General features: G+C 39.8%; 1 protein-coding gene across 3 annotated transcripts in view; it reads right to left on the bottom strand.

Annotated features, from left to right (window-relative positions):
* The window catches only part of LOC126210229 (uncharacterized), a 167,965-nt gene that overhangs the window by 86,289 nt on the left and 67,589 nt on the right, over nucleotides 1-14,087 (bottom strand). For 2 of the 3 annotated variants that reach the window (XM_049939415.1, XM_049939414.1), the window contains exon 3: nucleotides 2,958-3,058. The exons of the other annotated variant lie outside the window; for it this stretch is intronic. In XM_049939415.1, the coding sequence (XP_049795372.1) occupies nucleotides 2,958-3,058 (101 nt within the window). The remainder of the gene's footprint in view (nucleotides 1-2,957; nucleotides 3,059-14,087) is intronic. 3 annotated transcript variants of the gene reach the window in all.

The following is a 14,087-nucleotide window of genomic DNA, read 5'->3' as shown; positions in this document are numbered from 1 at the left end:
GACTTCTAACTAAACTGTGTGCCTATGGAGTGTTGTCTCAGCTAAGCGACTGGATTTGTGATTTCCTGTCGGAGAGGTCATAGCTCGTAGTAACTGAGAGTCATAAAGTAAAACAGAAGTGATATCTGGCATTCCCAGAAGCATTAAAGGCTCTCTACTGTTCCTAATCTACATATGCGATTTAGAAGACAATCTGAGCAGCCCTCTCTGATTGTTTTCGGATGATGCTGTCATTTACCATCTAATAAAATCTCAGAAGATCAAAACCAATTGTAAAACGATTCTGACAAAATATCTGTATTGCACAAAAAGTGGCAATTGATTCTAAATAATGAAAAGTGAGAGATCATACATGTGAGAACTAAAAGGAATCTCTCTAATTTCGGTTACATGATGAAATACACAAATCTAAAGGCTGTCAAATACCTAGAGACAACAATCAACTTAAATTGTAACGACCACATCGATAATGTTGAGGGGAAGGTAAACCGAAGACTTTTTTATCGACAGGTCAATTACGAGATCCAACAAAGCTATTAAAGGGAGTATCTACACTTCTCGTCCATTCTTGCTACAGTATTGCTGTGTGGTATGGGATCCTTAACGGATAGGATTGACGAACAACACTGAGAAAGTTCAAAGGCTGGCAACTTGGTTATTATTTTAGCTAAATCGGGGAGTGTGTGTGTGTGTCATGGATATAACATGCAATTTAGGGTGGCAATCATTAAAACAAAATGATAAGTTGGGGTGGCAATCATTAGGACATGTGGATTTTTCATAGCAACAAGATCTTTTCACGAGATTTTAGTCTCCATTTTTCTTCTCGAAGAATGAAAACGCTTTGTGGCCCACCTACATAGGGAGCAATGATCATTGTAATAACATAAATCAGAGCTCATACAGAAAGATTAAACTGCTTGTTCTTCCCAAATGCTGTCCAAAAGTGGAACAGTAGAGAAATAGTATGAATGTGGTCTGATGATTCATCTGCCAGGCACTTCAAGAGAAAATTGCATAGTATTCCTGTAAAGGTAGATAGAATACTTGTGACTCAACAGTAACCAGTACACTTGTTGCACCATGTGGAGTTGCCACTAAAATGCTAGTGGGACTTCAACAGCCTTGCACAAAGGCTGGCTACATGTCTGATTCTGTAGGTATTTGTAGCCAGTCTTATCCCTTGAAGGTGGGTAGCACCACAACACAATAGGCTACTCATTTAAAAAAACAAAACAAAAATAAAAATGCATGCAAGTATTCTGTAAAGCTGTTTTGGTGAATTTAATCAATTAGTAAAGCTTCTGTTTAATGAAAGAAAGATATTCTGAAGTGTTTCTAGTTATAGCACCAGACACAAGCACACTTGCTCACTAATGAGGAAAGGCTATTTTCTCCTTGGCAGTCACCCCAAATCTTATTAGATTAGATTAGGCCAATTCTGTGGACCCCACAGTGAGTAATCTCTTGGATGTGGAAAGAAATTGGAGATATACATTTAATTTAAGGGCAATACATTAAAATGACTTTACTGTATTACACTGCAAATTCTAATTATCGACTAACATAAAACATACAAATCAAGTGTTACTGTGAAGATGCTCTTCAATGGAGTAGAAGGAGTTGGCCATTAGCAAGTTCTTTAATTCAGTCTTAAACTCCACAAATATATGATCTACATTCTGGTAGGTTGTTGGACTCATACAGACTCCTATCCGATTCCTTTCTGCACTAATGTTTGCTTTAAATCCCTGTGGAGGCTGTTCTTGTTCACAGCATTATATTCATGCTTTTTACCAATTTAATTGTCAAAATATCCAGTTTTTGAAGAGGTCTCTACAAGAATTTCCAGAATGAAGACCAGGTGCAATTCTTGCAACACACTCCTGTGTTCTGAAAACATTGCCTTTGTACACCTTCTCCCCCCTACCCCCCCCAAAAAAAAAGACCTGGAAATTTGCAAAATAAACTACTACTCCTTCTTTGAATCAAAGCAGTAATCATATATATATTGCCAATGTAGCTGAACTACAATGCTTCATCAACTAGGCAGTGTGTTTTACAATTAAGGTTGTGACCTATTTGTAGTCACAAAAAATTGACTTCTACTTCTTATTGCATTGTTTGAAAAACCTATTTTTATAGCTTGTGGAGTTCTATGAGAAGTACTGCATCATATGTAATGAGACTTGTTAAAACTCCATGATGATCCTTTTGCCTAGAACCACCTATTGATGTTTCTGAATGTTTCATTAGCTGCCTTTTCATTAAAAAGACTGGCTCTACTTTTTATTCCTATAACTGTATCATCTACAAAAAGGAAAAAATTGCATCTTCTGAAAACACAAGTGGAAAATCATTTATATGTATCAGAAACAACTGAGGACCCACAACTGAACCCTGTAACAAACCATGATAGACTGTCAAATTTTGAGTGCCCATTATTGTGTGATTGACGTGGAACATATACACACTGCTTTCTGTCATTCACGTCAGATACTATCTCACACGTGTTACACTGAACACTGAAAGAAACAGTAGGGAAGAGATTATGTGCTGTCTCTCTAAGAGAGAGACCAAGCTCAGAGGATGGAACAGAAACGAAAGGAAGAAGAATGCCATATTTCCAAAGGAGCCATTCCAGCATTTGCCTTACATAATCTAGGCAAACCACAGAAAACCGAAATCTGAATAGCTAGGAAGGAATCTGAACTGCCACCATCCCAAATGCAAGTCCAGTGTTTTACCGTTGAGCAAACTTGCTAAGTAAATGTCAAAAAATTACTATTTCACAATAGGACATCATACAACTAAACAATAGCGCACAAAAGTAACAGTTTGACACACAAGAGTTTTTAACTACACACAAGGCAACAGTTAAATAGACATCTACTACCACCTAGCACCCATATACCAGGCTGTTAGAGAATCATGACTCGTTTGAACATTTATGTTACCTTTATTGTCTTTTCCACTCAAGACCAGATTACCACTGCCTGACAGCTTCGAACCTCCTGTGGTGCCTTCCCCACTCTTCGGGTCTTGCCAGGCACAACTCCTGCACATCAAAATAACTAGTCCTGAACAAGCTAGTATACAAGTATCTACGTGTCCGTTTAGGATGCAAATAGTGTACAGATATGAACAAATAAAACAAACTGAAACTTATGAATGCAAAATAAGGTGAAATAACGCATATATCATGGCAGTGATATCATAATGTATTTGATATTTGTGTAGAAAATTAGTACAAACCGCCATTTAATTCCGTAATATCTTAACCACAACCGAGTCCAAACCTGAAAGCAGGGTTTTTAATTAATTACAAGATTTAGCACTGAAATCACATACATTAAAAACACCAATGTGCAGACAGAACAGAACTCAACTCCTGAACAGAGTGCTACTATTTATAAAAACATTGATTGCTGAAAAATGCGCAAACATAAAAAATGCAATAAATTTTAAGACATGTCTATAAGTGATGAGTACTAAATAACAAATAACTGGTGATTGGGTTTGAACTGGCAACCTGCAGCATGTCAGAAGCTGCCACTAACTGCCATGCCTCATCGCATGCAGCACAGCTAACAGCATTGCTCCCTCTCCTCGAAAAATGACAACCCGCTTGTTCACAAGTTCTCATCAGTACTGAGTAAAGACAGTGCTCTTGATCTAGGTCTTGTCAACAGTCTTCCATATGGCAGTGTTGGCAGATCATCATGCTCTGATCTTGTTGTCACATCCTCTCCATTTTAATGGACATCAAAGGTAGCTTCCTCCCATCGATGATTTGTGATCACCAAGCGGGCCTTTAATTTCTATGAACAAGAAGCCCTAGTGACAAGGGCGCAAGAGATGCGTAACACAATTGACGTAGTGTTGCCGATTTAATAAATTCACTCTACCACAACATTTGAAACTACCCTGTAATTCACGAGACATCATTTATACTGAGAATCAAACAATAGAATAATAACAAAACGGAGAATACACCTAAATCAAAGAGATATTCTGACAAAGATAATCACTGCACAGAGTAATCAATTGTGTGTGTACCACTACACTTCACCTCCATCATCAACTTGCATTTGAGGACTGTAGTACGGCTTCATACGCAGGTTATAAACAATGTGTCTGCGGTTTTTTCTACTTGATGAAGGGCCATAATCCTCAGCTTTGTATGTGACATCCAATGAGCAACAAATGATACACTATGGTGCAAGTCCTATTTTGAATACAGCAGTAAAAATCCCTAGCAAGTCTCCCAGGCTGTATCTCACTGGCCTATGCTTGGCATTATGACCCTCTCAGTGCTCCTCCTGTGCATCCAGAGATCAAATGTGAGCCAGCTGTCTCTTCTTTTGTCCTAGTGATGAGATGTTTCAACTAGTCATCCTGAGTATCGTCCAGTGGAAACAGGAAGAGCGTATCATTTGTAATCTTGATTTCCGTCCTTGGAACATAAAGAATAGAGTAAACATGCATTTTTTTGTTTCACTGTGTTACTTGCGAATGTCACATTGGGCAGTATGGTATTCCAATCTTTCCGTGGGACAGCAACATACATCGACAGCATATTGGCCAATGCCTTATCAAAACATTCTATGAAGCCACCCACGCGTGTGTTGCAAGTAGCTGTCATCCTTGGGTAATGTCTCAACATGAAGACTTTTTCACACTGTCCTGGCCCTGGGTTCTGAGCAAATTTTCCATACCTCTCCCCGTATCCTAAACGTCACCAGTCCCTTCAACACATTTGTCAGGATGAGGAGTCTCTGGCCCTGAAAGCTCGCACACTTTCGTATCTTTTATATGCATTTCTCCCGCGCTTCTTGGCGAGTAAGTTTTTTTTTTTCCTTCCCATATTATACTATTTTTTCAAATGTGTGAAAGACATGTAGGACAGCAACCCTTTTATTTAAAGATGTATTTATTAAAAATCTGTCTTAGTTGCAGTACACACATTTTGACGACTAGTTTCGAACTGATTGGCCCATTCTGAAGCCTGACCTACTGAGACTGCACTGAAAGTGCCAAACTTAAATAGGAGTCAGTGGAAGAATGTTGTCCCTATGAAGGCCTGTTGGCCAATTTACAGAATGTGAGTTCAAAATAGAAGTAGTTGTTACACATTTAGGTTATACATTTTTCACAGCTATTTCAACAGAATGGTAGTGGGGAGCTACAAACCACACCCATGACTGCATTGTCCCATACTTAGCCAACTTGCCAACAATGCTGATCTTGTTTACGTGCTTATCAACTGCTCAATGCCCCAACCATACAATAAATGATTACTTTTATTCCTCTCATAATTCATATTCCACAGAGGCCATTTGAGTATCAAATTAATTACAGTGTTTATGAAAATACTCTAGCATATAGACAGTCATTATTACCTCACTCCATCCATGTAAATGTTGTGTGACTAGGGCCTCCTGTCGGGTAGACTGTTTGCCGGGTGCAAGTCATTCGATTTGACGCCACTTTGGCGACTTGCATGTCGATGGGGACGAAACGATGATGTTTAGGACAACACAACAGCCAGTCCCTGAGCAGAGAAAATCTCCGACCCAGTCAGGAATCTAACCCAAGCCCTTACGGTTGACATTCTGTTGTGCTGACCACTCAGCTATCGGGGGTGGACACTCCATCCATGAATGGATTAGAACAAAACTTGCAAGTGAATATATCAGAACCGTGAATATATCAGAGCATCACTCCAAAAGAACTGCATAACTTCTTTTTTCAGAAATAGAACTTCCATTCTACATAGTTGTTATTCGTGGAGGTCCCGGATACATTCTTCCCACACGTTTTCAAATTTAATTCGACCTGTTTCCACAATTTGAACTCCATCAGGATGGCCGCTGCAAATTATGTTCATCTGAAGCAAAGTGCTGTTCTAATGTTCCTGCATTGTGAGAATGAGTGTAACAAACATGAAAAAGCGACCAAAGAAGGTGTAAAAGGATGACTACTGTTAATGCCAGTACTGTTAGTTGTTGGGCTAGCCAGTTATCTGGTGAAATGGGCCCGCCGATAATCATGTCACGTATAGCAACACACTAAGCACTGCACGGACTCCTGACAACACACACCACATTCACAATCTAATTTTTGCTGACGAATGGACTGTCAGTCTGAGTGGGCTAGGAGAAGTGAGTGTGTGTAATTTATAGACACAGATTAAGTTCAAAAATGTTTTTTAAACAGGTGACTGAAGAAACGACCACCAAGATCAGAAAACTCAGGTGGACAAAACTGAAATGTCTGCCCTACAGCCCTGGTCTAGCACTGTCTGAATACCACCTCTTTGGTAGAGAAGGGCTTTGTAGAATGAGATTCGAAACAAGGACTCACTTGTGAAGCAAGGATGGCGGCTATCACCGAAGCTATCAATTTTCAGTTAAACCTTTTTTTTTCTTCTTTTTTTTTCAATGCCAGTTTAACCTGAGTTTGAAACCGCTCAAAACAAATGGTTTCCACAATAACTGATTCTTGTTTTTTAATTCTTATTATTTCCTGTAACGAAATAGGCAAATAAAAGAAAACTTAGCCTGTCCATTGTTTGCTGCCTTTCTCGGAAAGTGGTAAGTGGTTGATTTAAAAAAATTACAGTATTCTTCTGTTGATTCTAATTTTTTGAAACTCTGCTCAAAATCATGTTGTAATCGAGGATCATACCACTTTTTGAGCATTATGAATGGTCAGTGCTAATAGGTGAAAACTGAGCTTGAAAAACTATTTCTCATGTTAATCTGTCCATTTCAAAAGCTAGAAGCAGAGAAGGGCATAATACGTAGACACAGGCGACAGGTCAACTACTCTCCATTTTTCATGTAAACTATGAATGAAGTGTTAAGTTAAAAGTTCCTCCTGACACTATTTGGCACGTTTGTTGTGGCTCCTCCCGTTTCTAATCTTTTAAAGCAAATGGAGCACTTTACTTCACTGATACCTAGCACTCGACGACAACAGCGAAAAACTACCATATAGACACCACACATACCATACAATACGCCACACCACAAGGGTAAAAGGTACAGTTTGGGGCAGTAATGCTGTGCCAATCCTTATGTCATATGTCTGTTGCTCGTTTCTGTTGGCATTTTAATCAAAACAGCACTGTTCACTTTTCCCATTTTCTATAAAAACAGAATATTCCAAAGCAGTGCAAATTTTACCAATAAAAATTACTCGTTCTTAAAAAAATGGTTGTTTAAGAACGAAAAAAATCAGCACGGCTGCCATGGCTAATCGATATTTCAGTATTTTTTACCAGGTTATTAGTAAACAATATCAAACACCTATTATAGGAGAGACTAAACATACACCAGAAAATACTGGTTATTCTGAACTAAAATACTATTAGCACTTTTAACCCATCAGTTTTTTTCATCCCTATTGCGAAGGCTGCTAAAAGTGGCTGAAATATATTGGTCCGAACTTCTACCGTGCAGGTATACAAGCTTCAGTTCCATGGTGGCATAAAGCAGTTGAAAGGGATTGAGATAATAAAGTAAAATGACAACTAATCTCTCAAGAATTTATCAACTCAGTGTCAAAACATCAAAGGTATAAAAAGCAAAGTGGATTAAAAGAAACGCCTGCATTTCTTTTGGAGGGACTGTTGTACTGACAAGGTCGTGAGTGGAGTGGCTCATTAACGGCTTAGGGGAAAAACTGGATTAACGAGCCTCACCTGTGTATTCTGTGGGCCACACTGCACACCAGTGTGCAAAACACTTGCGAAAATGCAGCAGTATTATCCCCACTGACACTAAGTGTCGTACAGCAGCTGAAACTGACAGCAACTGGCTCAAAGTGAGCCACCTGCAAGCAACACACACACACACACACACACACACACACACAACTGGTGGCTCATGAGCTGTCAGAATTGTATCATTAGCACAAAGAACACACTGCCATGCTGTGTACAGTATCTTGTACAGCATGTATGTGGATATAAAAACCACTGTTTTGAGTCTGACAAGGAACAAATGTGAGAAGGGTAACCAAAGGAACAAAAGAATTGAGATAAGCAGAGAAGTGCACTAGTTTGTTGACAGCAAACCATAGAGCAGCGAATCCATAACTCTCACCCCAAACGCACAAGTATAAAATACTCATATACATTGCAAATAGCCAAAAGTCAACAACATCTTGCAATGCAGAGTTAGTCTGTGTGGTTTCATCTGATCATGCAACTGGTAGAAGTACTTCTGTGCATATTTTCTTTAACACTTGGCTCCTTGGTTCTGAACTAGTATAAGTCTGAAGACTACAGATCCTTACCCTTTGGCCTCAGACCACCACTAACCTTTGTGATGTAACAACAATACATGCAGAACACTGTTGTACCCCTTAACTGAATGCTGTGTTATGCTGTTTGTTTATGGTGCAGTGAATGATAACTCACATCCTTCTCCGCTTACCTCCCCGCGACTGTCTGTCTGGGGCATATATTGCTCTCACCCCTCCCAACCAGTTAACATTAATAAATAAGTGCAGGAAGTATCCAGGTTCGAAGCAAGGTCTGGGACAGAATCTTAAATTTGTCAAATATAACCAAAGTTTTGCAGATTTGAATTGTTGTTTGCTCACAGAAGCAAACAGCAATGACAGTTTAAACTTTCCACATGGCACATATTTCACTCTAACACTGGTGAACTCTGATATTAAACGCATGCAAAACTGTACAACAATCATTTAACAAGTAACACAAAAACTTTGAAGAATGTAACAGGTATCACATGGTAATACTGATCATACCTGGTGGAAGTAGGAAGCTGACTAAGTATAGCAACACAAGTTAAATTAATTTGCACTCTTACCTGACAGTGTAAACTTGCTGCTAACAAAATTAAAATTACTGTAGATTAGGAGGAGAACACAGACAGAGCAGATGGAATAGGTGACACAATGCACAAGCAAAATTTCATTTAAGGTAAGACAGTCGATAGACAGCAAATTATGGCAGGAAGCATGTGATGCTAAGATGAACGGAATTTTAAGTATTTATCCCATAGAAAAGAAAAGGAAGCAACATGCACACAACAAATATGTCACTGGCGGGACGGGTAAATGTGTTAATACACAGAAATTTTTGTGAAATTGTGAATAATGTAAGTAAGTGCTGACTTTGCAAGAATTTCACAGCTTATGTCATACAGAAACACACCACAACACCTGCAAAGGAACTCGGCGAATACAAGAGAGCGTAGGTCAGAGATGGCAATCAGACAACAGATTGAAGGGTGATATGGTTTGGTAGATCCGCAACGAGATGAATTTAGTTAAGACCCATCAATATTACTCCATTCTTTGAAACAGCACCATAAAATATTGTGCCGAGTCATAAGCTAAAATAGTGACTGCAGCCAGAATCTGATTCCATTACATAGCATCCCTCCCCATTTTCCTCTCTCTATTCATACTCTACTTTCACTTTTTATAGTAACTGTACAAATTAGATGATAAAGAAATAAAAACACAACTGATTTCAAATTTAATATGCTGCAGATGCATACAAATTTACATACTATTGTTGTTGTTGTTGTTTTCAGTCCAGAGACTGGTTTTATGCAGCCCTTCATGCTACTCTATCCTGCGCAAGCTTCTTCATCTCCCAGTACTTACTGCAACTTACAACCTTCTGAATCTGTTTAGTGTATTCATCTCTTGGTCTCCCTCTACGATTTTTACCTTCCACGCTGCCCTCCAATACTAAACTGGTGATCCCTTGATGCCTCAGAACATGTCCTAACAACTGATCCAGCCTTCTTGTAAAGTTGTGCCACAAATTCCTCTTCTCCCAAATTTTATTCAGTACCTCTTCAGTAGTTACGTGATCTACCCATCTAATCTTCAGCATTCTTCTGTAGCACCACATTTCGAAAGATTCTATTCTCTTCTTGTCTAAACTATTTATTGTCCATACTTCCCTTCCATACATGACTACACTCCATACAAATACATTTAGAAAAGACTTCCTGACACTTACATCTATACTCGTTGTCGGCAAATTTCTCTTGTTGAGAAATGCTTTTCTTGCCATTGACAGTATATATTTTATATTCTCCCTACTTCGACAACCATCAGTTACTTTGTTCCCCAAACACCAAAACACAGACTACTTTAAGTGTGTCATTTCCTAATCTAATTCCCTCAACATCATCCAATTTAATTAGACTACATTCCATTATCCTCGTTTTGCTTTCTTTTTACATTCATCTGGTATCCTCCTTTCAAGACACTGTCCATTCCATTCAACTGCTCTTCCAGGTCCTTTGCTGTCTCTGACAGAATTACAACGTCATTGGCAAACTGCAAAGTTTTTATTTATTCTCCATGGATTTTAACTCCTACTCCAAATTTTTATATTGTTTCCTTTACTTCTTGCTCAATTTACAGATTGAATAACATCGGGTATAGGCTATAAACCTGTCTCACTCCCTTCAAAACCACTGCTTCCCTTTCATACCCCTCGACTCGTAACTGGCATCTGGTTTCTGTACAGACTGTAAATAGTCTCTCTCTCTCCCTGTATTGACCTCACGCTAGAAACGTATGTTTGCCTTTCCTTAATCTATCTTCTATAAGATAAGTCATAGGGTCTGTATTGCCTCATGTGTTGCAATATTTCTACAGAATCCAAACCGATCCTCCCCAAGGTCAGCTTTACCAGTTTTTCCATTTGTCTGTAAACAACACGTGATAATATTTTGCAGCTGTGACTTATTAAACTGCTAGTTCGCCAATTTTCACACCTGTCAACAGTTGCTTTCTTTGGGATTGGAATTATTATATTCTTCTTGAAGTTTGAAGGTATTTCGCCTGTCTCATAAACCTTTCTCACCAGATGGTGTCATGGTTGGCTCTCCCATGGCTACCAGTGGGACTTGTTTTGACTTAGAACTTTCAGTGCTCTGTCAAATTCTTTACGCAATATCGTATCTCCCATTTCATCTTCATTTATGTCCTCTTCCATTTCCGTAACATCGCCCTCAAGTACATTGCCCTTGTATAAACCCTCTATATACTCCTTCCACCTTCCTGCTTTCCCTTCTTTGTTTAGCACTGGTTTTCCATCTGAGCTATTGATATTCATACAAGTGGTTCTCTTTTCTTCAAAGGTCTTTTTAATTTTCCTGTAGGCAGTATCCATCTTACCCCTAGTGATGTAAGTCTCTACATCTTCGCATTAGTTCTAGCCATCCCTGCGTAGCCATTTTGCACTTCCTGTAAATCTCATTTTTGAGATATTAGTACTCCTTTTTGCCTGCTTCATTTACTGCATTTTTATATTTTCTCCTTTCATCAGTTAAGTTCAGTATCTCTTCTGTTACCCATGGATGTCTACTAGAACCTTGTCTTTTTACCTACTTGATCCTCTGCTGCCTTCACTATTTCATCCCTCAAAGCTACCCATTCTTCCTCTACTGTATTTCTTCCCCCCCCCCCCCCCCTCTTGTCAATTGCTCCCTAATGCTCTCTCTGAAACACTCTAAATCTCTGGTTCTTTCAGTTTATCCAGATCCCATCTCCTTAAATCCCCATCTTTTTGTAGTTTCTTCAGTTTTAATATACAGTTCATAAACAATAGATTGCGGCCAGAGTCTACATTTGCTGCTGGAAATGTCTTACAATTTAAAACCTGGTTCCTAAATCTCTGTCTTACCATTATATAATGTATCTGAAACCTTCCACCATCTCCAGTTCCATTCCACAAATACAACCTTCTTTACTGATTCTTAAACCAAGAGTTAACTATAATTAAATTATGCTCTGTGCAAAATTCCATCAGGTGGCTTCCTGTTTCATTCCTTACCCCCAGTCCATATTCACCTACTACTTTTCCTTCTGTTCTCTTCCCTTCCCTACTATCGAATTATAGGCCCCCATGACTATTAAATTTCCGTATCCCTGTAACTGTCTGAATAATTTCTTTCATCGCCTCATACATTTCTTCAATCTCTTCATCATCTGCGGAGCTAGTTGGCATATAAAATTGTACTACTGTGGAGGCATGAGCTTCGTGTCTATCTTGGCCACAATAATGCGTTCCCTACGCTGTTTGTAATAGATTATCCGCACTCCTAATTTTTTATTCATTATTTACCTACTCGTGCATTACAGTTATTTGATTTTTTTATTTATAACCCTGTATTCACCTGACCAGAAGTCTCGTTCCTCTTGCCACCGAACTTCGCTAATTCCCACTATATCTAATTTTAAGCTATACATTTCCCTTTTTAAATTTTTTAACCTACCTGCCTGTTTACGGGATCCGACATTCCACACACTGATCCATTTCTTTTGTTTTGTTTCTCCAGATATCTATGTCCTCCTAAGTAGTCTCCACCCGGAGATCCGAATGGGGGACATTTTACCTCCGGAATATTTTACCCAAGAGAACATTTTACCTCCGGAATATTTTACCCAAGAGGATGCCATCATCATTTAACCATAAAGAAAAGCTGCATGCCCTCGGAAAAAATTATGGCTGTAGTTTCCCCTTTCTTTCAGCCGTTCACAGTACCAGCACAGCAAGGTCGTTTTGCTTAATGTTACAAGATCCGATCAGTCAATCATCCTGACTGTTGTCCCTGAAACTACTGTAAAGGCTGCTGTCCTCATCAGGAACCACATGTTTGTGTGGCCCCTGAACAGATACCCCTTTGTTAACATACACTACTGGCCATTAAATTTGCTACACCAAGAAGAAATGCATATGATAAACGGGTATTCTTTGGACAAATATATTATACTAGAACTGACATGTGATCACATTTTCATGCAATTTGGGTGCATAGATCCTGAGGAATCAGTACACAGAACAACCACCTCTGGCTGTAATAGTGGCCTTGATATGTCAGGGCATTGAGTCAAACAGAGCATGGATGCAGCTTCAACACGATACCACTGTTCATCAAGAGTAGTGACTGGCATATTGTGACAAACCAGTTGCTCGGTCACCATTGACCAGACGTTTTCAATTGGTGAGAGATCTGGAGAATGTGCTGGCCAGGGCAGCAGTTGAACATTTTCTGTATCCAGAAAGGCCTGTACCGGACCTGCAACATCCGGTCGTGCATTATCCTGCTGAAATGTAGGGTTTCGCAGGAATCGAATGAAGGGCAGAGCCACGGGTCGTAACACATCTGAAATGTAACGTCCACTGTTCAAAGTGCCATCAATGCGAACAAGAGGTGACCGAGACATGAACCAATGGCACCAGATATCATCACATTGGCTGATACGCCAGTATGGCGATGACGAATACACGCTTCCAATGTGCGTTCACCGCGATGTAGCCAAACACGGAAGCGACCATCATGATGCTGTAAACAGAACCTGGATTCATCCGAAATAAAATGACGTTTTGCCATTTGTGCACCTGGTTTCGTCGTTGAGTACACCATCGCAGGCGCTCCTGTCTGTGATGCAGCGTCAAGGGTAACCGCAGCCACGGTCTCCGAGCTGATAGTCCATGCTGCTGCAAACGCCGTTGAACTGTTCGTGCAGATGGTTGTTGTCTTGCAAACGTCCCCATCTGTTGACTCAGGGATCGAGACGTGGCTGCACGATCCGTTACAGCCATGCGGATAAGATGCCTGTCATCTCGACTGCTAGTGATACTAGGCCGTTGGGATCCAGCACGGCGTTCCGTATTACCCTCCTGAACCCAGCGATTCCATATTCTGCTAACAGTCATTGGATCTCGACCAAAGCGAGCAGCAGTGTCGCTATACGATAAACGGCAATCGCGATAGGCTACAATCCGACCTTTATCAAAGTCGGAAACGTGATGGTACGCATTTCTCCTCCTTACACGATGCATCACAACAACGTTTCACCAGGCAACGCCGGCCAACTGCTGTTTGTGTATGAGAAATCGGTTGGAAACTTTCCTCATGTCAGCACGTTGTAGGTGTCACCATCGGCGCCAATCTTGTGTGAATGCTCTGAAAAGCTTATCATTTGCATATCACAGCATCTTCTTCCTGTCAGTTAAATTTTACATCTGTAGCACGTCATCTTCATGGTGTAGCAATTTTAATGGCCAGTAGTGTATT

This window comes from Schistocerca nitens, chromosome 10, assembly GCF_023898315.1.
Source record: "Schistocerca nitens isolate TAMUIC-IGC-003100 chromosome 10, iqSchNite1.1, whole genome shotgun sequence".
Taxonomy (NCBI): Eukaryota; Metazoa; Arthropoda; class Insecta; order Orthoptera; family Acrididae; genus Schistocerca; species Schistocerca nitens.
This window is presented reverse-complemented; position numbering and strand designations above follow the sequence as displayed.